Below are 26,421 nucleotides of genomic sequence, written 5' to 3'. Positions count from 1 at the left end.
TAAACTGACAGAGTTACAGCATTGATTCGGGAGTGATTTCCATTCTTTTCACTCCTCCCCACAAAACTGAAACCATGTTCCTCAGTCCTGATCTTTTTTTCAGACTCGAGTCTGCTGCATGCCAGAATTGTCACCCTTTCTGAACTGTGCCAAGTCTGAAGTTGATTTTGTGACACAGAACAATCTCCAATACAGACTCAACTGAGGTCACCAAACTCATTCCAAACTGGAACCAAAGCTATTTTAAAATTTGGATTTTCACAGATGACAGGCTAGGACCTTATCCAAAGCATTCTGAAGTCAAAAGAAAGACTCCCATTGACCTCAGTGGTTTTTGTTTCATTAACTCACTATGTCGTCAGCTATCAAATAATTTATATTAAACAGATTATATTACTGACAGGTAGACCTACATTTTAACTATCTTGTTTTCACCCTGTCTTATTGTGAATTCCATATTCTCCCTTTGTATGCATTTTTATATCGTCAAGACTTTCTTTTCCCTAATGAAAAAATCATTTTGGCAGTAAACCCAGCTTCATGGAAACTCCACAATAATAACCCAATGCACGTTGGTGATGGAAAAAATTGAAAAGATATTTCAGTTTTACATCGTCACTAGTTGTTTTAAGCTAACATTAAATTTTACTCTGTACCTAATTTTTTCAGTGACTGATGTCTGACATAGTTTCTGGATGCTGCCTTGCATTTAAGAAAAAACAGAACAAAAAACTTGCTGACTAATGTCAATATTGAAAGATTCCCACACGGCACTCACCCTATACAATATCTCCCCACACTCAAAGCTAGGCAAAAAGTTGAGAGAAGGGAGGATCTTTGCACTGTGCTCTGAAGGTCAACTGATTCAGAGTGTGGCAGATTCCAGTGCCAAGGGCCCACAATCTTGGCTGTTTGGAATAATGCGATGTACAGAATGCTCTAGGATATTACTGTGAATGTGTCCTAACAAATTTTTCTGGCTCTTATGTCTCTTGCCAGCTCTTTATTCTGCGGGATCCATTCTACCAGCACTGTGTAAGAGCCCTACCTACCTAAATGTCCCACAGAGTAGAATAGACTCTTTTGTGTATCAGGGTTGTGGATGGATATAAAACATTACATTGGCATAATTCCCATTGAGCTAAATCTTCCAGCCTTTACTGAGGCAAGACTCGCTTTAATGTCACCCTTAGTTCTGCCTGAGTAAGAGCTGCAGGATTTGAGAGTTCTAAATGCAAAGCTGAGGGATGAATGTTTTATGACATGTGCGGAATGCAGGTTCTGCTATAACTTATTTTAAAGTATCGTTGCATGATGGAAGGATAGTGATAGAAATGTAGCCGTGTTAGTCTGGTGTAGCTGAAACAAAATACAGGACTATGTGCAAGTACTGCCTGATACTGCCACTGAGTCTGTGTATTTAACAAATATTTTATTTCTAACTGGGAACACTCTAATGAGAGAAAACAAACATACTACCAAGTTATTAACTACTGGTGATGTTTATAATTAGCTCCTTATCAGTGCTAGCTATTTGCAGAAGAATAGAAGAGTGATAACTGAGCTTTTAAGTAACACTAATCACCTGCCTTTTTCACTCCTGGAGTCATAAGAAAACTCTTGCTGTGAGTGACTTTAATGATGAGCCTTACACATACAGAATGCTGAACACATGTGAAAAAACTAACAGCACAAACTTTTAAACTGATTACTGCCACATGTAATGAGAACCGCATTTGCTAAGCTTCAGAATGCTGACTGAGCTCATGTGTACAGAATGTTCCTTCAATCACTGCAAACTATAAGCTAAAAAGTTATTGCTAGGAGACTAACTACTTGCATAGAAAATAAAAACAGATACACTCAAAAGATATATACATTTTTATGGTGTGCTTGCTTTTTGCTAAGCTGGTGGCACTGAAGACAGAGATCAGAATCCAGAAGAAACTCAGGATGAAGTGAGAATTTCTTGTTATGTCTTTGCTAGAACTGATCATTTTGTCTGGCGGACAAACAAAAATCAATCTGGTTCCTTAATAGCGTTCAAGATGTCAATGGTGACTAGGCTTATTTATAAGTTCAATCTCATGGATGGTTAAAGTAAAAAAGACAGAGTAAAAATACCCTTGTCTGCTAGTTTGCATCTAAGATATAGATTCAGGCTTGATAATAGCCTGCATCAAAAATTCAGTTGCTTCATTGTATCAGAAAATTCATAAAGTCACATAAAAAGTAAATGGATTAAAGGCCAAGTCTTCAACACTGTTAGTTTTGAAGCTAACACTTATATGTATACAAAATACATATAAGTTAATTTGATCTGATGTCCAGTCTCTTTTCCTTCTACACAGGGCAAGCTATGTTCCTTCCAAGAAAAATACTCAGCGACATTGTTTTACTATGATCCTGATTCTCCTTTCTCCTCCTTTCACTTATACCGTTGAAACTCCACTGATTTTAGTGGAATTACTTGTGATTCTAAACAATGTCAGTGACAAAAGAATAGGAACCTGTGTGTGTCTGCAGGGTTTTTTTTTTTCCCAAAACTGGATTATAAGTAGAGAGCTTAATATAGACTGAGATAGACACTCAAATTTGTGTTTCTGAAAAGACTCCCCATTCCCTGTCCCCACTAGAACACATCAAACAATGTAAATACTGAACAATAACTTCCACATGAGCATTACTTGTAATCTGGGTTTCACAAGTAACCGAATAGCATATATATATCAAATTACCTGGTAGAGGATGTGCTAGGTAAAGACCTCCTCATTGCTCCTGGGCTCATGCTGTAGTATGAAGAACTTTCCAAATCTGAGAGGGAGAAATTTGGGCCTGTTCCTGCAGCTATTGGTGCTAGGGAAACAAAAGAAAGTGAAGTCAGTAAGTGAATAAGGACTCAATTATGCATCAATACCCACAGTGAACTGGCACTCTAATCAGGAGCATATTACAATTATATGATGCTGCTTGGTGCCGGGAATGTTTGTTTTTTTGGTCTTTTGTATAATGCCTAGCACAATGTGATCCTGGTCCCTGCCTAGGCTTCCTACAATAATACAAATAAATAATAATGATATAATAATGTGAAGACATTCTTACTTTCTTTTCAGGTCAGTCTTTTCGGTACCATCAATTCTAATTATACGAAGCAAAAATCTTGGATTCCTTTAAGAAACTGCTGCCATATTGTAATGTTCTTAATAACAGCTCTTGAAACATCCTGATTAGGCACAACTCTGAGTAGAGGACATGTTGCACCATCCCTACCATGTGCCTGCCCAGTCCGTGAGCTCCTGTAGATAGGAAAGGGGCACAGGTGCCACCTCTTCCCAGGACATTTGGGAATGCTATGTACACCGATATGTGCATAGAGGCTACAGTTTCTATAGCCTTAGAGGCTGAGCTGAGGCGCTATGACTCTCCAAAGCCCCTGTGAGAAGTATGCCTGGGGCTGAGACTCTGCCTCCTTGAACCTGTGTGGCGGCCAGAAGCAATTTGCTTATTATTATTATTATCCTAACAACAATTTTCTTTAAACTTCTGTAAGGGCCACCACTATTATGACTCACCTGATTCTAATACACTTGCCTAGAACACTGGTTTTAGACTAGGGGTACGTCTAGACTACATGCCTCTGTCGACAGAGGCATGTAGATTAGGCTACCAGGCATAGGAAAATGAAGCGGCGATTTAAATAATCGCCGCTTCATTTAAATTTACATGGCTGCCGCGCTGAGCTGACAAACAGCTGATCAGCTGTTTGTCGGCTCAGCGCGGTAGTCTGGACGCACGGGGGTCGACATCAAAGGCATTTGTCGACCACCCAGGTATGCCTCCTGGGATGAGGTTTACCTGGGTGGTCAACAAATGCCTTTGATGTCGACCCCCGCGCGTCCAGACTACCGCGCTGAGCCGACAAACAGCTGATCAGCTGTTTGTCGGCTCAGCGCGGCAGCCATGTAAATTTAAATGAAGCGGCGATTATTTAAATCGCCGCTTCATTTTCCTATGCCTGGTAGCCTCATCTACATGCCTCTGGCGACAGAGGCATGTAGTCTAGACGTACCCTAAGGTATTAGAAGAGTTCCTTTCCCAAAGTTCACAGGAACAGGGTTGTGAACTCTCATGGGTTGGGCAATATGGAACAAATGAGAATATTGTAACCAAATATAAAACTGAGCCGGTAAGATCTTAACAAGATCTTAACTACACAAGATCTTAAAATCGACTAAATAAACTGCATGTGCTACGATACCATGCCCACCTTCACTATTCCAATGTCCTGACCTTTACAGGACATACTGCTTTATGGACCATGATTGATTGTCTCCCATTTCACAAACTGATGAAAATCACCCCGTTGCCCCAGATATATCTATTTGGCACAAGATAGAGTATCAGAACTCTGATGCCACACAAGGATACTGAGCCAAATTTACTCTCATGTCAGTTGAAACAACTGTTCTGAACATTTCTCCCCTAAGGGGAGAGGGATAGCTCAGTGGTTTGAGCATTGGCCTACTAAACCCAGGGTTGTGAGTTCAATTCTGGAGCAGGCCATTTAGGGATCTGAGGCAAAATCTGTCAGGGATGTTACTTGGTCCTACTGTGAAGGCAGGGGGCTGGACTTGATGACCTTTCAAGGTCCCTTCCAGCTCTAGGAGATAGGCATAAAATCAACAGACCTATGCCTGCTCCTACGGGAGAGGAACTGAGCCCATCTTCAAGACTGGATGGTTCAGATGTCTTGCCCTGTATACCAAGCATGAAATATCAGCCTGAATGAAGTCACTGAGGCTACATCTACACTGCAATGCTATTTCATGATACCAGAGTATCTTGAAATAGTGATCTCGCGTCTTTGCAGCAAGCACATTACGTTATTTCAGGCTCGCTATCCCTATATCCCTGAAAACCTAACTGCACAACGAGTAAGTGACATTTTGGAATAGCAGGTTATTTCGAAATCTGGCACTGTGTAGACTGTGCCCCAAATGACGAAATAAGCTATTTTGAAATAAGAATGAAAAAAAAAAAAGATACTCAATTTGCGTAGCTTCAAATTGTGTATCTTATTTTGAGCTACGGTGCAGTGTAGACACCTCCTGAGAGTTCTACCTTTGACTTCAGTAGAGTCAGGATTTCACTCTATAGTAGTGCGGTAGCCCACTCCAGCAGGGAGAGGGTTACAAGCAAGCCAGAGCAGCCTTGCACAATGCTGGCCAATTAGGGCACAGAAGAGTCAACCAATCAGGGCCAAATTGGGCCCTATAAAAGGTTGCAAGAGATAGCTGAGGGCTGCTCACACTCTTGTTTCAGCTGTGAAGCAGGAGGGACCTGGCTGCTTGGGAAGCTACTGAGGATACCTGAGACAGAGCAGTGCTGGGGAAAGGCAGACACAGCTGGGGAGCTCTGGCCTGACCCAATTCCCAGGCTGCAGCCATGATACAGGGCCTGAGGGGTACTGCAGGGAGGCAGCCAGGGCAATATAAGGCCATTTCAGACTGCAGTTTGCCCTGAGGCAGGGCTTAGATGATGTCTGGCTGAGGGTCACTGAGGCAATGTGGGTATAGGGGACTGGTGTTACCTGGGAGGGGAGGACCCCAAAGTGCAGGGGCACTGCTGTAGGGCAGTACCCTGAGGAAAGGGCACTGTAGATCTGAAGGGACACGGGGCCTGAAGTAGAGCAGAAGATAGTTAACTGAGGTGAGACATCGGTCAACAGAGGGAGCTCCAGGGCTGGAAAAGCTAATTTCCAAGGAGTCCAGCAGGAGGCGCCACGACAGCGAGCCAAGACCTATTACACTCCTCAAGTCTTAGCTAACAAACACTGTTGGATTTGACAGGTGACAAATATAGCTTTGCAATTAAATTGGCAATCTAGGGCAAAGGTTTTTTACCAAAGTGTATCATCGAGACAGACTAGGACTGGGATGGACAACAACATATTTTTAAAAGCATGTGGTGAAAAGTACACAAAGCTATTAAAATTTAAGAAATCTGGAATGATTATTTAAAGGAATTAACTTGGGAAGTAATTTATGGCAAGAACACCAAACTATTTTGTCGTATTCATTTAACTAAAATATGCTTCTGTGCACTGGGTGTATTAGCGGGTGGGCTTTTTTTTTAAAGAAAAATTAAATATAGTAAAACTAACTCATTTTATTAATTTGTGTTTTCTGTTAGTGTTTCCTGATAGCACCTACAAGAGGCTGTAAAACTGACAAATTTGCATAGAAAAAGAAACCAGTGTAAGTAATTTGTGTAAGAGGTAACATGGGCACGGATTGCTATAATTCAGACACCCTGCAGATATCAGACTGCTGCAGTGCGAGCAGTTATGGGTTAGAAAAATGACCACACTGCAGTCAGTCTGACGTGAATGGAAATCAATCATAAAGGTATTCTCTGCAGTATCTACTCCACAGTTTTCAGCAACTCCTTTGCCAAATAGATCTGTGCTCTGTAAACCCCCTTGCTGGTCCATTTCCCTGCACCCAGACCTAACAAGGCCTAACTTAGAGGTTAATAGTAATATTTTCCAAAGAGGCACATAAAAAGTCAGGCACTAAATTAAAGCACCATTTCCTTCCAAGGGGCAATGAATTTCCTAGCTATTGTAAGTTTTATTAAGCAATTTTACTTCAGATAGAGATGGAAGAAAAATGTGTGTTCAGAAACTGACTCCACTCACCTCCCACAAACTCTAGTAATGGGCCAGTAATGCCCCCCACCTCCCACAAACTCTAGGGCATTACTGGCCAAATTCTTATGAGAAGCTAAGATCCACTTCCACTTTTTAGCTCAGTGCACTCAACCTGAAAAGGTGTGGAGTGGGATGTGATAAAGCTAACAATGTAAAAACTAGCCACAAGATCGAAAGGGTTAAATAACCTCTAACTTAGAGGTAACTTATGGTAACCTCTAACTTCCTCCATATTTAAAAATAACACTGTAAGAGTAGGAGGGTCTGGCCCATGAAAGCTCATCACATAATAAACCATCTTGTTAGTCTTTAAAGTGCTACATAGTCCTGTTTTTTGTTTCAGCTACACCAGACTAACACGGCTACATTTCTATCATTGTAAGAGGGTTTTCCTTCTATATCCTTGGACATTCTGCAGTACTCAAGGAGCTGAGCTGAGAGGATGCAAAGTGAAGGGTAAAAGACAAAATCCATCCCTCAAACAATACAATTGTGAAAGGACAGAACATTTAAAGGGTTTATAGCAGGTGCTTATTTGAAAGGCCTACATTTTTTAAGTGGCCTGGGGTCACCCTGGAAGGGGGGGCCTCAGGCAGAAGGGGTGGGGCCTGGAGACTTCTTGTGCTTCCACCCTCCCCCAGACCCTAATTGGCCTGCGGGTGGGAGAGCACAGGAAGTCTCCCTCCCCACCCCAAGAGAATCGCCAGCTATTTTAAAACAGCTGGCGATTCCCTCTAGGCGCCGCAGAAGGAGACCTCGCATGCTCCCCTGACCCCAGGCCAATCAGGATTTGAGGGTGAGGGGAGCATGTGAAGTCTCTAGCACTCTGCCCCCGCCCTGCCAGGGGCACATGGTGGCTACAGAGAAATGCTGGCTGTTTTAAAACAGTTGGAATTTCTCTCTAGCTGCCACTTTATTTTGGCGTGGGGGAGGAGACTTTGCATGTTCTCCCGTTCGCAGGTCTTGATTGGCCGGGGGGAGGAGTGGCAGGATGGTCAAAGGCCAAATCTAGCGCCCTGGTGGACCGAATCCGGCCTGCAGAGGCCCCTTTGCCCACCCCTGTATTAGAGACAACCCGAGGTCACTAAACTTAGTAGTGCTATAAGGATAAACTTTTCATACAGAAGCCAGCTAATTTGGTCTTCAAACAACATTTTACAGTAGACGATGTGAGGAAAATATCAGTGTATAGAACCCATGCAGAGGCAGGCAGCAAAAGGGTTAATTTTCTTTGCCTAGCTGTGTGTGGGGGTGGAGGGAGGGAAGGATATGTTTCTTCCTCTCTGGAATTTGGTGGAAGTGATTCATGCTTTATATCACTGCTATATACTTGGCTATATCAAGTCACACTTCATAACTCTTTACATTGGACTTTAGCTAAGAGAACCCGGTTGTGTTCTATTTGGCCCTTCTATTTACTCTTCTGTTTTGCAACACAACATGCTGTAAAGGTGCATAAACTTCATCTAGCCAAGTCATGCAAAACCTTTCCCGCTCCAGATGTCCCCTTACAGTGCCTAATAGACTATCCCTCTTCTATTAGCCCTGTACACTCATGGAAAAACAGAAAATCTCAGAGAGGTAGTCATATTAGTCTGTAACTTTAAAAACAATGAGTGATCCTGTGGCACCTTAGAAACTAATATATAAGGGCTGTAAAGCGATTAAAAAATGTAATCATGATTCATCGTGTGTGCGTTCCCATTGAAACGCTCCTGGGGCGTTTCAACAGGGCAGCGCTGCATGGAGCCCAGGATCAGCTGGAGTCCCCAGCTGACCCCGGGCTCCATTCAGCGTTGCCCCTTGGAAGTGCCCAGGCGGTGTTTGAAGTGCGGTTCTGGTGCTTCAAAGGGGCTTTGCAACAGTGGAGCCAGAGATCAGCTGGGGACTCAAGCTGATCCCCAGCTTCTAATGCACTGCCCCTTTAAAGCGCCAAAATGGCATTTCAAACGCTGCCGCTGCACTTCCAAGGGGACCAGCTGATCCCTTGTTCCGTGTTGCAAAGACCCTTTGAAGCACCAGAGTGGCACTTCAAAGGGACAGCACAGCATTAACGCCTGTGATTAACACGTTAAAAAATTTAACACGTTAATTCTGTCCTGCATTAATGACAGGCATTAATGCAGGTCAATTGACAGCCCATATATAATCATGAGTTTTCGTGGGCAAAACCCACTTTCTAACATGAATTAGAGACAAGTGGGTTTTGCCCATGAAAACTCATTATTCTATATATTTTTATTAGTCTTCAAGGTGCCACCCACAAGACCACTTGTTGATTTCATGAAAAGATTGTCACACTTCTTCCTGTAGGATTCCCCATCAACACTCCAGCACCAGAGTAAACAGAAAGATTAAAATAATCTAAACTGTAGCAAAACTCTGCATTCAAGCTCATCTAAAAGGTGGGTTTTGCCCACCATCTCTGTCTCTCTCTCTCTCTCTCCCTCTAAATATATACACATGTATATAGAGAGAGTTATTCTCTAAGGTGTCTTTTTTGTATATGATCCACCGACATATGACCACCCTCCCTGTCCGTACCTCAGCCCAGTGTCCCCACAACATGCTTTTGCTCTGTCCAGGGTATTGTAGGTTGCAATTATACCAGCCACACTGAAAATATGTTGCTTTTCTCTCCCAAGTGATGCTCCTCTAAAATTGTCACCAAAATAGCTCAGGAACACATCCCAAGCAAGAAATACAGGTTGAAAATTTCAACCGAGCTTGCATACAATACACCCCCCCACCTACTCGCCCTGCATAAAGATGTCATTTGACACAGAGCTCCTGGTGAGGGAGGAGTAAAATGGTTTATTGGATAAAAATCTGGCCTTTCATTTAAAAGTTAGTTTGATTCATTTGTGTGGAGCTTGTAAGGGAACTAACTGATGCAACCTCAACTCTGATTTCAGCCAACAAGGTGGTCTCCATCCCAAAACTCCTACGCACACTGGATACATTTCAATCACTCTGAAGGGGCAGACTGAGGCAGTTTGCCTGAAAGACTGGGACAGCTCTCACCCCAGGCTAATCATTCCATGTTAAACTGGGCAGGCAAGCAGGGAGCTGCTTTTCTTTGACCACCTGCATGGTAGCTCTGTTCTGGATAAAAAGGCAGCTCTAAGGAAACCCGCCACTCTGTGCCAGTCTGTTCCTTTGCTTCCAGTTTATTAGTCAACCAAAATGTCAAGAAAAATCAGAGAAAAATTAGAAAAAAAAACTCCTCGGACTTCATTCCATTTAAGTATTTATTTTGGAAATTTACTGAATTAGAATACAGGAATCCCAGTAAAGGAAAACAGGCAAGCTGGCATTTGTCTTCTTTAAAAATGGCACTGTCTTTTAGTTTTTAGGATATATTTAACTTCTCTTTTTTCATTTTTTATTTGAGTAAAACAAGGACTATGACATATCTAACACTGCAGCAAAGTGACAATGTGCATAAAACTGAACGTATTATGCCTCAAGAAAAAACGTGATGTTGGACTAATGCACTTTTTCAAATACTGTGACTTAATAACCAGAGGAAAACATACTATCTTTCTGACTCAGAGAGAAAAAGGTAGCTTAAATTGGTTGCATGGCCTTTGACTCCTATGTACTGTATTGTTAGGTTCAAAGAGGTTTTGCCAAATACAACAGATATGAAATGTGTGATGTTCATTTCAAAATTACTAGTACAGCCTGCTATTGACCATCTAATTATGCTGAGTTCCATTTATAAACATAGCTAACCACTAAGTTTATGGAGACTTTTTGTGCTGCTTTAATAGGATATTGATCGAGAACAAGGTTTGAGAGGACTGCCACTGAATTGTGTAATGGCGTACAAAAAGCAAGGTCACGGCAACTGTTCATTCTATGCCTGCAGTCTATTCTTTATTATAATCTTTTTTTCTCTCTCCCTCTTGCTCCTGGACCCAAATGGTATGTTTGGGATAGAAGTGCTTCGCAAAGGAATACAGAGCATCTTTTCAATGTGATTTTTCATGCTGCTGACTTCTAACTCTCTCAGCTACAGTATTGCTTAGTACAGCAGAAAACATCCTAGCGATATAAAAGCCTGAGTAAGTGCGCTCTGCACTTGGGAGTTCTATGGATCCTTCCTTCTCACTCTCCTCCAGACTGCAGAAAAGCAGTGGAGTCACTCTGCAGTTTCAGAGCTGCAGAATCACAAACATTTTGTGGCAGAATGAAAGAAGCTCTGTGTCATATAAAGAAAGCAGACCCCTCTGGTGGGCTCTGGACTATAGTTACTGATACCCATTCTATCTTCATGGGAATTACATTGAGGACTGGCTCTCCAGAGGAACTGGTGGGGGCAAGAGGACTTTCCCTATAATTTGTTTACATTAATACCTTTTATTTTGAGTGGCTAAAGACTGCTTGATCAAAATATACTGGAAATCTATATTCTTTTGGTCATTACTCTCTTTTGCCCACCCCCTGGCTACTCAGAGGAGTGGCAAAGAATTTAATTTCTCCTTCACATTCCCCCATAGTAACTACAGTGTCAGTTCTGTATCTTTCAGCAGAGATGATTCTGCTTCAGTACTTCTAATCATCTGAGTTGGAATGTTACAAATGGCTTTATTTAGCCTCTTGGGTGAGTGTGAGAAGTCACACACACAAACACTACACACAAGAGATTATTTTCCTTTTATTGCCTTAAACAGCAATGAGTATTTCACACAGTAGCAGAATTATTGCACATTTCAAACACTAGGGTGCCACCTCATGCCAGTCTGAGACCTCTTACATTCTGTTCCCGTTTGCTATTGGTAGCACCCACGAAATTCTATGCCACAGCAGTACCCATCTATGCAGCAAGAATAAGAGAATTCTGTAGCTGGTTTCCAGCTACAGCAGCCCCTAAGCACAGAGAATGATTGCTTGAAACTCTGACACCTTAAATATCCACTCTTCAACTGCGTTATTCGTGCCTTTTCAAAATTCCATAACCATAAAATCATTCACTACCTGTGGAATTTACTTAATCCTTTCACAGGACCTATGTGTATAACACAGAAATGTATGTGATTCTGTGAGTGTGTAGGGATCGGCGGGGGGAGGGGGGGTTAACTGCATATTAAAAGGGTTAAAATCATTCCACTAACTCTCTGAAAAACGGAACTAGCATTTTACAACTGTAGGTCTAGCATTCTCAATCCACGGAACATGCCGAGTGCGCTGTATAGCAGCACTAGGAATTATATCATTTCAATCAACAATACATTGCAAAACATGCATAAACTTGATCTGCTTTTAGGGGACTACTCAGTAAGCCCCAAATCCTTCCTTCACAGCCCACCCTATATATTTCACCTGTCTGCTAGGGAGATCCATACAGAAAGGAATCCAGATCAAGAGTACATGTAGGTTATTCAAATTAATGGCTGCATTAGCCTCCTCTCAATGCACCTTCCCTGGCCCCACGCTCCCAGCCTATCAATGGGTGTGTCTAGACTACATGCCTCCTTCAACGGAGGCATGTAGATTAGCCAGATCGGAAGAGGGAAATGAAGCCGCGATTAAAATAATCGCGGCTTCATTTAAATTTAAATGGCTGCCCCGATCTGCCGATCAGCTGTTTGTCGGCAGATCGGGGGAGTCTGGACGCGATGCCCCGACAAAGAAGCCTTTCTTCATCGACACAGGTAAGCCTCGTGAAACCAGGTTTACCTGTGTCGATGAAGAAAGGCTTCTTTGTCGGGGCATCGCGTCCAGACTCCCCCGATCTGCCGACAAACAGCTGATCGGCAGATCGGGGCAGCCATTTAAATTTAAATGAAGCCGCGATTATTTTAATCGCGGCTTCATTTCCCTCTTCCGATCTGGCTAATCTACATGCCTCCGTCGAAGGAGGCATGTAGTTTAGACACACCCAATGTCTCACATTTGCACTTTCAGGGTCCTGCTGAGCAGGGAAAGGCCATGGAGCAGGATTCTGTACCAAATGGAGTGGACAAGTCCTGCACGGCCTCCCACATCACGTCACCCTTTCAGAGCAGGCATATTCTACTGCCCTGAGGACCTCTACACATGAACTGGTGACAGAATTTAGGAGCCTAACTCCTATAGCACCTATTGATTTCAATGGAAGTTAGACACCTACACACATCTCAGGGTACCCCCATACAGGGTGGTTAGAGGTGAGGGGTTTGTTTCACTTGTGCAATAGCTGGATGATCAATGAACAAATCCTGAACATTGCCTGGGATCTATGGGAGCTCAGGGCCCCCTTTGGCTCTCAGCAGCAACACGGGAGTCAAAAGAGGTGCATTGATACCACACTTGTATGATATTCCCACACCATTGTGTCTAGGACATTCTTTAAGGGGACTTTCCCCAATGCTGAAGGGGCCAAGGGATGGTCAAAATGTAGCCTCAGGCTGGAGGAACAATAATGTGCATCTCCTCTGACACTCTTGCCTTCATCCCTTAGCCTACCCCTTCCCAATCATGGATGAACTTCTTCTCTCTGGAGGCGTCCCAGCAGAGGTCAATGGAATGCTGATGTAAGAACGTTGGCAATCTGATCTGGCCTATTCAGGACTGTGCATGGAGAATGACTTCAAACCTAATTTTAGCACACAGAAACTCATGGAAATGTAGGGTTGGAAGGGACCTCGAGAAGTGATAGAATCATAAAACTGCAAGGGACCTCAAGAGGTCATCGAGTCCAGTCCCCTGCCCTCACGGCAGGACCAAGCATCGTCTAGATCATCTAGTCCAACCCACTGTGCCCTGGCAGGTCCAAATATAACTAGATCATCCCTGACATGGGTGGGTTTAATTCCGGAAAAACCTCCAATGATAGGGGATTCAATGTTCAGTTTCTTAAAATTGGCCACATATTTGTAGTCGCTTTTTTCATGCCCCCAAGCTCCAAGCCTATCAATACTTCCCAACCTCACCTCGGATGCCTCAGAATCCCTGCGTTCTCTCATAGTTTTTTTTTAAATCTATTTTCCCAGTATCTGGAAGTTTGAGAAGCAGGCTAGAGAAAATGGGTAAAGCCCACTGCTGTGGAACTAAAGAAAGCTGCAGGTGTGTGTCTGCCACTAAGAGGATCAGCCTATCATTCTTGTTCGGAGGCTCTGGCAAACTTAAACATTATGACTAGGATCTATGTGAATGATGGATAGATTAAAGTATATGTTAAAACCAAATATTTGTCCCCAGAAAGCTGACTTTTTGCTTAAACTTTTTCACTTCCGCCCAGACATGTCTGGCTGTTTTAATAGCATTTTATTTCAGTCTCTCTCTGTCACTCTGATCTTTGGCAACCTTAATAAATAAATATGGCACATTATTATTACCCATATTAATACCTAATGAGGAAACACTGGAAAAACTATGCGTTTCATGTTAATTTTAGATGACAGATGCTAACAACAGACAGTTGCTTAAAACTCAGGGATAGCATGTGTATCTATTATCAAATTTTTTAAAAAATAATGAAAGCAATAATGCCAAAAGCTATAAAAGAATCAAGGAAATTTAGAGCTACAGTTGACACAGAAGCCAAAATCTGTTCCCTCTGATGTAGGTGTAAAACTAGAATAACCCCACTGACTTCATATGTAACAAAAAGGAAAATTTAGTCATTCTGTATCAGCATGAGAATTCCTGTAACATGCTCACTGCAATGGCAATGGGAATCAATGAGAGAGTCCTTGAAAATTCACACACATTCACACACAGTTTGACAATGAATGGTACTGAAATGTGATTTTTTTTTAAACACACACAGTTTTGATTTAGAGCCATACGCAAAATGTGAACAGTGCTGCTTCTCTGCATCCTTCATCCCCCAAACAGCATTTGCCATAACAGGGATTCCAAAAAAACCCAAATGGTCTCATAGCACTTTATAGACTAATGAAACATGTAGCTGCTCCTAGATCTCTCTGCAGCCTCGTGAGAATCTGTGGAATACGACTTCTGCTCAGGAAATCGAAGAAGAGCCTGCCACAGAGGAAGAGCAAGTGAGCTGCTCCCTTACGCAGGGTGGTTTTTAAAGTTGCAGTGGCTTTTTAGAGGAAGAAAATATATAGAGTGGATCGAGTGTATTTTGGTAGTTCAAGCTGCCAAGTACTAATAAAAAAATCCTGGGGAATCTGGATTAGTGCTCTGCAGGGGTTGAGCTCTTCAGTGCCAAAGCAATCTGTGGACTAGGCTGGAGTAAAACCACAAGTATATTTAAAAAAGCCCAGCAAGGTTTATTCTGAATAGCTCAATCTATCAGGCAACCTTACATGTCAGTTTAGGCACAACTCATAGCAGTTAATCATGGATCCTTTATGCTAAATCATTCCCTGAATGTTGGCATGCAAATTCCCACTGACATCAATGGGATTTTGTTGCTAGAATCCACACTAGACATATCCTACTGTAGGCTTGTCCGATCTCATAAATGAAACAGGGTCAGGCCTGGTCAGTGTGTGTATGGGGCATCTCCAAAGAAAATCCAAGTTGCAACCAGTAGTGTTTCTAATCCAGATGCTGGTATTCTTCCTTCTCGGCCAGTACTGAAGGGATATCCCATTAAGTGTTGGGCTTCTTTTTTCATGCGTTATTTTTGGACATGATATAAAACTAATGCCCTGATTACACAGGGTCCAAGAGACCACAGTATTTTTTGCATGTGCAAAGAGTGCAATTTCTCATGTCCGGGATAAATAACAGTTGAATAATTGTATTTTCCCTCCCCAAATGTCCTCGGTTAACACCAGTGGATGCTAGCCGCTATTTTCTATCCTAATCTTTGTATTATTCCAATAAATTTTTAAAGGCTGCTGGGTATATTCCAGCAGCAGGAAGTGTGAGCCTCATAAATACAATTCATAATATGTTTGCAAAATGTGTTGGACACTGGGATCCTTGGTAAAAGATTTGTTGTTAATGTGATAAAACGTAATGGAAGATAAATAAGCATGAAATACGCTAGCTCTTGAACTCAGTAGTGAACTCTCTGCTATGGAGATTGGAAGTCGGGAGTGCTGAACATAGTTATTTTCTAGAGCTCTGTCTTGCAAACTCCCGAATCAGGGTTGACAGAAACCAGAGACAGCTAATGATAACTAGTGCTCCTCCACTGAGGATAAGATTATCTTAATGTGGGAAGTCTTAGACGGGAAGGGTGGATTCCCTTAGGACTTTAAGAGCCCTGCCCTTTTACACCAAATTAAGACATTGTAAAGTGGAGCTATTCACATGCAGTAGATAAACTATGTTGGGAATAGCAAAATTATGTTAAACATCAATTTAGTGCACAACCATACAATAATGAAGCCGGATCTTCAAAAATCTGTGCCATTATGCTCCCAAGGTCATATGTGGGCACCTATATAAAGTGACCTGGTTTTCAAACATAAGAGTGCACCCAGAATTCCCACTGATTTCCCATGTCCTTGAAACAGACTTTCTCCAGGTTATCTGGGAAGAAGGGCATTGAGAAATTCTTGGCTCCAGTCAGGTACCCTTTTCTCTCTCACTCTTCCAGGCATACTTCTCTGATGCTGACACATCTCCTTCCCAATCCAGATTTCTATGGTGATCCTAGTTTTTCAATAGGAAGCCAATTTAGTGCTCTCACTAGAGAGTGTGTGTGTGGTGTGTGTGTGTGTGTGTCAGGGAAAGGAGGGGGGAGGTGGGAGAGGGAAGAAACAAAGTAGAAAAACAGGGTGACCTTCCCAACAGAAATCCCATTGGCTATGATTCAAAAACATGAATTCTCTCCTGCCAGGCAGGGCCCCAGGAAGTCCAAAAGTTGGACTTGCAGGACAGATAAACATGCGTTTAAATTTCCAGGCTGAGAACCTGCATGTCCTATTTTATCTGAGCATATTAAAAGCAGATGAGCTGCAAGGTTTATATTGTAAACACAGTCCAATTGTTAACAACTACAAGACTAATTGGTGCTGCTGTAATGTTGCAACATAGTTCTTCACTAGCTACAAAAATCCACAGCATCCTCGCATTGAGGTGCTGGTTTAGCTGTAATTGAAACAGTGGCTTTGAGTGAGGCTGTCCATGGTCTCTCCTTGGACTGTCTGCGTTATATCATAGCACAATACAATCAATACATCTTTGATCAATGGAACAGGGTGGTGACAGGTACTCTTAATTCACTGTTGTTAGTGAGTATTGACAAGCTGGTAATGATCATGCTGCAGTGTGTCACTCATGCTGTGGGCATTAGCATTCTTTAAAGGTCAAAAAACAAATCCTTTTAAAAGGCAGAAGTCCATACAACCATGGGAGAATGCCACCCTGACAAAATTAAAGCTGTATGCCTTTGAGTAGGTAAGCCTCCTAGGGCTAACTAACACTGGTATAACTCTACCTAGTATCTGCAAGTTCACCAGTCCAGGAGTGTTAAAACAGCAGACACTTCTGTTTATATATACAGGACAGGTGTATACATAATTATTGGTTCATGGGCACAGAGGAAGTCATTTTAAATGGTCTGGTTAAAATTAGGAATGGTAAAAAGTTTGGGTTTTTTTTCCAAAACGTGTAACTGCTGAAATATTCAGCAGTTACACAGGCCCATACGCAGGTGGGGTGTGAAAGGTATGAGCGCCCCCTCCTACCCCCCCAGTTCTTGATTCTGGCTAGTCTGGGAAAGGCAGAGTCACTGTGTTCCTGGCCTCCCTCTCCTGTACTTTGGCTGGGAAGCTGATTCCTCTCTTCCTTCCCCAGGAGAGAGGCTGGTGACAGGCTGTGGGGACAGGGCTGGGGGGGGAGGAGCAGCCACCAACCCCTCCCACAGCTCACACCCTCCTACACAGAAATTCCAGCATACACACCTGTTACTCGTTTACATGCAGGGGGAAAGGTGGCTCTGTGGGAGTTGGTATACATGGGGAGCCAGCTTTTAAGATGACTCCCCACAAGCACCAGCTCCCTTAGCGCCGTCTGCTGCCCCCCACATTGCTGCCTCTGTATCAGGTGAGAACCAGTGCTCATGGGGAGCTGGTGCTCGCAAGGTTGGGAAGGGGGGTACAGGCAGCTCCACAGGAGCCAATATGTGTGGGATAAGCAGGCTACCCACAAGCACTGACTTCCATCTGCAGCAGCCCCAGGAGTGGGGGGCTGTCTTGCATATAACCGTGAAGGTTAACCAATGCACTGTTTAACACTAACACATCCCTAGTTACAAAACATCCCTCAGGCTTTGAACCTGAAAACTGATCCACATGGGAAGACCCCTGCACCTATAGAGAATCTTAATATTGTCAGCAGGGTGCCACATTGCTGTAAATATCCACCATTTTGCAGAATCGGGATCTAATTTGGTTTTTAAATATTCTAATATTTCAACTTTCCCACTTAATTCAAAATGTGGAGCACAAGTCCTTTGTGGAGTGGAGGTAAAAGAGGGCATAATTAGTGAGTATTTGGTTTAGAATGGGAGGAATAAAACAAAATGAGAGTTACAAAGAACACAGGAAACAACAACAAAAGGATACTTACTCTGTGAGACTCTGACGAGCTCAGTCACACTGAAAACACCTGATGTGACAAAACTGTCCTGGAAGCCCAAATGTCCTACAAAACAAATTCAATGAAAGAATGTTGATCAGTGTTAAGCATTTCATGACAGTATTCTCAAATACTTTTGCTTCTTTTAGATTTAAAATGTGACACCTAATTTCCCCACTTAGCGCTAATTATTGTTTATAAAGGTGGTAACCAGTCATGTAGCTATGTAGACTATTTTGTGGTTTGAATCTGCAGGTTAAGAAAGCTAACATGACACATCAGCAGGGAATTATCTAGATGTTAAAGCATCTCAACAGGAAATCTGAAACAAAAGAGGACTATTTTAATAAATGGTTACCTTGGATGACCCCTCACGACTTAACAACTGAAATTAAAATACTGTACCTAGGAATCAGACAGGACAGCTAAATTCTATAATCGTTTTAAACATTATTCTCTAAAGAAACATCTGATCAGGATTATCTACCCATTCATTCAAACAAAACAAGATTTAAAGATGTACTCTTCATTTTCTGAGGTTACACCAGGGAAATCTTAAAATAGCAGCTGTGAAAAAAACCCCACACCAAACCTTTAAAACGAATGCCTTTTCCATGGTAAGGAAAAATTATAGCATTTAAAACAAGCTTTGCAAAAGACAAAATAAATCTCTGTATAAGAAAAGCCTTAACTTTAAGCCTCGGAATTTCTTTAAGAGATAAGGCACATGTTTCCCTGCCTGTTTCATTTGTGCAAGGGATGACGCTACATTTTGTATCAAAATGTTGTTACACTTCACATAATGGCATTTTCCTATTTCTCTGAAAACATGTCTATCACCAAATGTTAATTCAATTTCATGGGCATAATCAATTACAAAGCAAGCAGCTTGCTAACTCAACACCAAGTGCAACAAAGTGTACGTAGCTGGATTTACAGTTCATACAGTACATATCAGGACTTAAATTAGAGGTCTGGAGCTAGTAGGCCAGTCTGACCTCTTGCTTTTGAAATCAGGGTCAAAGGAGAAATCTCAGGATAAAGGGATTATTAAAAGAACTGTAAAGTCGTACTTGTCCACAGGATAAGTAGCATACCTTTTAAGGTTGTCCTACTTAAAGTCACTGATTCCAATGTGCACACACACATATTATTGAATGTTTTGCAGGGGCAACATCTACCCTTCATAGTTAACTGTCTCTCAGATGCAGTGTTATATTATATGCTATTGAAATTATAATTTTTGCTTATGTGTCCCTCTCTGAGTGTGCTTGTATTACAAACATAAACAAATGTATTCACAAATCTATCACAATCCAATAGCTACATTATTCAAATGCATTTGTTACTAAAATTTAACCTAAATAAATCTCTCAATCTACAAGCATGAATTTTTACTATGTTTTTGAGGAAAAAATACTTTGAATATTTTAAGTGCATAAAATGCCAAAGTAGAAATTGATGCTTTTTGCAATTTTTCAACTCAAAAGAAGATTTCAGAAAATTCAGGTGATTGTGCCTGGCCTAGTTTGCATTTTTCAGTAATGAAGTTAATGAATAATTGCAATATTATTCTTTTCCATAAATCATATGGAATAAGCATGTTTATTGACAATTTCCTTAGTATTTTTATGAGGGTCTACTTTTCATATGTTGCAGTGGATTAAAAGATCTATTAATTAAAAATAGTTCCCTCAGATATTGACTTCAGTGGGACCACTAAATATGCCTAAAGTTAAGTACATGCTTAAGTGCTTTGTTGAATAAGGGCCAGAATGCTCAATACATGGTACCATACCATCAAGTCTTTGGTAGGTCTGATAATAATGGACTATACTGATTTTGTCTGTTGGGGCCAATGGCACCCTTGTTTGTCTGACAGGCTGTAACCAAAGACATCCTGTTGCAATAATGTTGAGGGTGTCACTTTAAATACACAAAAGCAAGAACTTTCACAGTTAAGGTAATACATTGGGCTCATTCTCAAAGTGTTAGTTGTATGTGTGTGTTGTGGAGGACTGTAGTTGTGATTGAACAATTGTGCAAAGCATGACAAGATTTTGTTTTAATTTAATTTAAATAAACTTTTAATGGCTCAGATTTTTACATTCGTAAATGAGTAGGAAATCAGGGTCCTTACTCATACCATTCTCATCCAGATGAGCTGTCCTCTTGAATGGGCGAGCTGATCCATGTGTGCATAGATATGTAATGCCTCATTGAGTTCAATACTGGACTACCATTCTGCCTACATGATTCAGATCACAGAACTTTCTAAAACTGTGATAAGTACAACAAAAAGTGGCAAAAATGAATGGAGTCCACCAAACAAATGACAAAAAGGAATGGCTAAAGCACAGCATAATTAATAAGAGAAGCTGTAAAAATGTAATTTTTGTGCCTGCTAACAAAAGCCAAAATAGAAAAATGGCTTTCAGAGAAACTGTATCAATTTGGCTGTTCCACTCAATTATGAATGAGAAAAAAAATTAGGTAAAGTTGTTAAGTAATTCCAAAAGCAGATGTTAGCATTAAATGACTCTTAATTGAAAAGAGGATTAAACATCCCGAAGTCTGAAAGATTTACTTCCAATACAGCACTTTCATAAATATATGCAATATTATACCTTTGTAAAATGTCCCTAAGATAGGAAGTTGAAATTGCTATACATGAATTGGTTATCTTTCCAGTTTTGTGTGTCACTGTGGGTAGGTGTTTAAAAATGATGATTAGATTGCCTTTATTGAATTTATGGAAGAACTATTCATTCACTGAAGTTCTATGCATAAACTAGGGCTCTTGGACACCTGAGGTAGGCCCTGATTCAGCAAAGAACTAGAGAACATGCTTATCTTTAAGCGTGTACTTAAGTAAAACCCATGAAATGATTTGCCAAAGAGAGAGGGGTTTACTCACATGTTTAAAGTTAAAGAGGTGCTTAGTGGCTTTCCTGAATCAAGGCTTTATGTCCAAACCTACTCCCAGTTATAGGGAAGCATGTGGGGCCCAGGGTAACCCCCACAATGCTCCAGTCACAAGGCTGAGGAAACTCCCACCATAGGCCCTGCCCCTTCTCTGCCCATGTCCCACTCCCAACAATACCCATTCCCCAAGCCTCAGCCCTACTCCGACTCCTCCTGCCCCTATTGCACCCCTTCTCTGAGCAGTGCGAGCAGAGTGGGGGAGATTACCACAGGGGCGGCAACAGGGGTGGCCCCCCTACACACACCATAATGGTGGAATGCACCCAAGCAGGCTGCCAGATCGGTCCAGCCTCAGCTGCCCCAGTGAGTGAAGCAGGCGAACCCCTGCTGCTGCCCCATGCCAGGCCCAGGTAATCCCCTGGGCCACTCTGGGCCCCATAAGACCTGCCACAGGACGGTTGAGGCTAGGCTTCAGTTCCTTGCTATACATCATGTTTATGGGGGTGCTAATATTTTTCTGGAGGAAAATAATAAAGTTAGCTGAACATGGTATAAAATAATACTAATAGTTAAATAGTATCTTAGTACCTAATACACTCTTACTATTATAAAATAATATGCATGAAATAACACCTCCAACACCACTGCAGTCAAAGGAAATCACTTTGACACTGATGGTGACAGTGTAATTATATAAAATGTTATCCTATAAATGATACTTCCCTCATTCTGGGATCAAATATTACCTCAACGATGAAGGAATGAAAACACATCCAAACTTGTGAAATGTGATTTTGATCTTGCACCATATGATGGAGCTTTCCCCCTCACCCTCACCAAGACTGAAAGGGATTCAAGTGGCCAGGCAGGCCAATTAATGCCACTAGGTGCCCTGAAAGAAGAGCCAGAGCGTGCACCACTGATAAGAAGCAGGCTCAGCTGGGCAAAGCCAGTCTAAAGCCCAGACACTCTGAGCCCAGCAGGCTTTATGAAGGCAGGGAAGCAGACTGTAGTTATTCCCTGAGTGGAAGGAGTTGGGAACCTGGCCAGCCCAAAGAGGGGTGAAGTCAGTGGAGTAGGAAGAAGCCCATGAAATCAACAACAAGAGGTCAGACCATGAAGAGTCCTGAGCTGCTTGTTACAGGGTTCCTGGGCTGGAACCTGGTGTAGAGAGCGGGCCTGGGTAGTGGCATGGGCAGTGGAGATGCCAGCCACCTAGTCATCTGGAAGGACTTTGAATCCCACAGAAGGGGAGGACTTTAATGACCTGTCTGGAAGGCCAAGCCATGAAGAGAAGAAGGCAGATGTGAGAATGAGCGGGGCCACAATGTCAGACAGGATAGGGCAAGACACCCCTGCAGGGAGGTGCTAATTCCCAGGCTGGCCAGCAGGAGGTGCTGCTAGTATGAGTGAACCCTGTGACATGCTAGTTATGTTTAAGTCAATTTTCATGGACCTTAATACAACAGAGTTTCTCCTGTTTTACACTAGCGAATGTCAAGTATCAGAGGGGTAGTCGTGTTAGTCTGAATCTGCAAAAGCGGCGAGGATTCCTGTGGCACCTTATAGACTAACTGAAGTGTAGGAGCATAAGCTTTCGTGGGCAAAGACCTACTTCGTCAGATGCATCTGACAAAGTGGGTCTTTGCCCATGAAAGCTTATGCTCCTACACTTCAGTTAGTCTATAAGGTGCCACAGGACTCCTCGCCACTAGTGAATGTGATATCAGAAATCAATCCTCAAGGTCTCATTCCATTTGCTATGTATTATCAAGTGAATTGATATAAAGACTGAATCAATGGATGCCTCCTGTGTCCAAAAGCCAACTAAATTGACTACAACATTTAGTGTACATGGAGAGTCATCTTGTATTGTTAATTAATGCCCAGGAAGGGAGTCTCAGCTGTGGAAAGATTACAAATCAAGCATTTGCATTGGAGTGTGAGATAATCACAATAGAACCATTTACTTTTACCTGGAAAGCCCGTATACATATATGATTTAAGCTCACCGGGTCACTCACTGTTTCTTAAATACATACCAAAAATATTTTCCTTGTATTAATGTTCAAAGTATTCTGTTGTTTTAAAAGTTTTCCATTATTATTATTACAAATGAAAAAGTTTTATTATTATTATCATTATTATTATATAGGGCCATAAGTGTATGTGGTACTTTGCAAACAAAGCATGTTTGTTCTCTGTAATTTAAACAATAATATTCTGTGAGTTAATCCTCTAAAGATGAAGAAGTCCAAATTCAGGTATGTCATTTGCTTTGGACAACTGTCTGATGATGTATAATAACATTAAGCTTGGAGAAACAGCTTTCAGGGAAACTTTGATTTACTTTTGGCATTTTAAAATTGAGAGAAGTTCCTATACTAGGTCTGAAATCATTTATAAACCCCTACTCATGTCAAGCATCTTACTGTACATAACCATCTTAAAACCTTAAAATAGTAATAATCAATTAGGACTTCAAGCCTATTATCTCAAACAAATGCCTGATTAAAAAGAAAAGCCCTATCCACTGAAAGAGCAATTTGATTCCTCTTGGTTCTGTCCTCCACCTAGATAATCCTCTGTTTCACAAAGTATTGAGTAACTAATTAATATTGCCTAGAATATACATGTTCGTACACCAATGCAAACAGCCTTGGCAACAAAATAGAGGAACTGAAACTACTAGTAAAGGAAGTGAAACCAAATATCAAAGGGATAATGGAAACATGGTAGTCATGATTTCAGTACAGGTACTGAAGGGTATGTGCTGGGCAGGAAAGACAGAAAGAATACGGTGGTAGAGTAGCATTATATAATTATGATGAAGTAGAATGTAAAGAAATGAGAAGTGATGGATCCGTACGGGTCAAAATCACTTTCGGGAAAGAAAGCTAGCACTAATTCTGATGGAATTGTCCCTGGGTTACGCTCTTGGCAACTGTGATTATGAGAGACTTTAATTCCCCATATATAGCTTGAAGGACAAATACTAAGAAGGGCTGGACCCCACATATTCTTGGACAGATTTTTTCACCAACTAGTCACTGAACCAACAAGAGGTCATACAATTTTAGATTTACTATTGGAGAGTAATGAGGACCTCATAGAAGAACTAGCTGTAGAGGACAACCTTGATTCACAGGATCATTAGCAAATTCATATAAACTAAATGGAAGAATAAACAAAACCAGATTTGCAATTAGGGCCTTAATTTCAAAAGGGCAAACTTTAAAAATTCATGGAATAAGTTAGGGTAGTGCACTGGACTGGAGAACTCAGGATCTGAATGTGGAGAAAGCTTGGAATTACCGTAGGTCTAAGTTGCAGAAAGCACCTGAAGCCTGCCTCCCAAAGGGAACAATTCACAGGGGAGGATGGGATGGACCGGCTATATTTTAAAGTTCAGGAGGATAGAGAAAAAATAAGAACTGCCAAAAGCCAAACAGAATTAGGCCTTTCAAAGGAAATTAAAGCCACTAAAAACATTTTATAGCCATATAACTTCAACAAAAATAAAAAAAAGGAAAGAAAAGAAAAAGGGGGCCCACACTGGGGTAGAGATTAAAAGTAAAATCAGCAGAGCCCAACACCTAAATGAATGCTTTCCTCAGATTTTAAAAGGGTAATAAAGGACTCTGGACTAGCAGTAGGGTGGCTAATGGAAATGAGGATATGGAAGTAAAAATTACCATATCTGTCGTGAAAGTCAAACTTAAACAACTTAATGGAACCAAATTGGAGGGAATGAATAGTTTCCATCCAGGAATGTTAAAAGAGCTGGCTCATGAAACTGCAAGCCCAGTAACAAGGGCTTTTAATGCATCCATAAACTTGAGGGTCATACCCTAAGACTGAAGAATTGCTGATATAGTTCTTATTTTTTAAGAAAAGGAAAATAAGTGACACAGGAAATTACAGGCCTATTAGTTTGACCCCAATTGTATGCAAGGCCTTAGAATAAATTTTGAAGGAGGAAGTAATTAAGGACATAGAGCAGGAATGGGTAAGATGCAGCTTATGAGCCACGTGCAGCTCTTTTATAGTTAAAGTGTGGCTCACGGAGAACCCTCACAATCCCCAGCTACCAAAGTGGGGTTGGGGGTATTCAGGGATTCTGCCCTATAGCAAGGTGGTGGGGCTAGGGGATACAGCAGGAGCAGTGCTAAAGCTATGAGTAAGGATAATGCTACAAGCCCCAGCAAGCATCCTGGGTCCCAAATTTCTGAGGACTATTGTGTGCACGTGTGGTTCAAAGGGTCAGTCAGTTTCGCCACCACTGACAGAAAGGTAAACAGTAACTAGAACGGGGTGGGCAAATTCCAGACTGCAGGCCGGAATCAGTCCACATGGTTAGTCCCTGGTGGGCCCCCACCTCCACGTATACCTGTGCCTCCGCAGGTATCGGAGGACTGCAGCTCTGGTTGGTCGTAAATTGCCCTTTGCAGCCAATGCAAATGGTGAGAAGTGGCGTCCGGTCCATGACGCTTCCCACCACTCGCATTGGCTGCGAATGGCGATTTGCAGTCAAACAGAGCCATGATCCTCTGATACCTGCGGAGGTGCAGGTAAATATAGTGGAGACTAGGGACTAACTTTGCAAGCTGCCATTTTTTTATTACCCATCTCTGAACTAGATACAACAAAACATGGTTTTACAAAAGGTAGATTGTGCCAAACTAGCCTGATCTATTTCTTTGAGTAGATTACATCTTTTACAAAAAAAAAACCAGTTACCGTATATACTCGAGTATAAGTCGACCCGAATATAAGCCGAGGCACCTAATTTTGCCACAAAAAACTGGGAAAAAGTATTGACTCGAGTATAAGCCTAGGGTAGGAAATGAGGCAGCTACTGGTAAATGTAAAAAATGAAGATAGATACCAATAAAATACAATAACCTAGCTCTGTAAGGGGAAAAGGGGGTCAACAAAAACAATATGGTTCTGCAGGCACAGCCACAGCTCAGCCCCCGCAGCCCCCACGTTCCGGCCCCCTCGCCTACCAACGAGCCCCCTCTAAACGAGCCAGCGGGGGGGGGGGGCTGTGAGAGACCAGAGCCGGGCATCGATGGGCCAATGAGCCAGCAGGGGGGGCGGCTCCGCGCGGGGGGGTGGGGGCGGATCCAGGCTCCCTGCCCACCCGCCCTCGGTTCGGGACCCACCGGAGCCTCCCGGGCAGTGGCACTGGCCCTGGGCGCAGCAGAGCTCCCGCCGCCTGGCGGCGCCGCGGGCCGGTTACCGCCGCTCCCTGGGCCCGGCAGCTGCATTGAAGCGCACCTGGC

At 42.2% G+C, this 26,421-nt stretch overlaps 1 protein-coding gene across 13 annotated transcripts in view; it reads right to left on the bottom strand.

The window, feature by feature from the left end:
- NFIA (nuclear factor I A) overlaps nt 1-26,421 on the bottom strand; it is a 502,526-nt gene that overhangs the window by 104,046 nt on the left and 372,059 nt on the right. For all 13 annotated transcript variants that reach the window (XM_006132338.4, XM_006132341.4, XM_075936113.1 and 10 more), the window contains exons 4-5: nt 18,200-18,274; nt 2,739-2,856 (exon numbers count right to left, since the gene is read on the bottom strand). In XM_006132338.4, the coding sequence (XP_006132400.2) occupies nt 2,739-2,856; nt 18,200-18,274 (193 nt within the window). The remainder of the gene's footprint in view (nt 1-2,738; nt 2,857-18,199; nt 18,275-26,421) is intronic.

This window comes from Pelodiscus sinensis, chromosome 9 (genome assembly GCF_049634645.1).
Source record: "Pelodiscus sinensis isolate JC-2024 chromosome 9, ASM4963464v1, whole genome shotgun sequence".
Classification (NCBI taxonomy): Eukaryota; Metazoa; Chordata; order Testudines; family Trionychidae; genus Pelodiscus; species Pelodiscus sinensis.
This window is presented reverse-complemented; position numbering and strand designations above follow the sequence as displayed.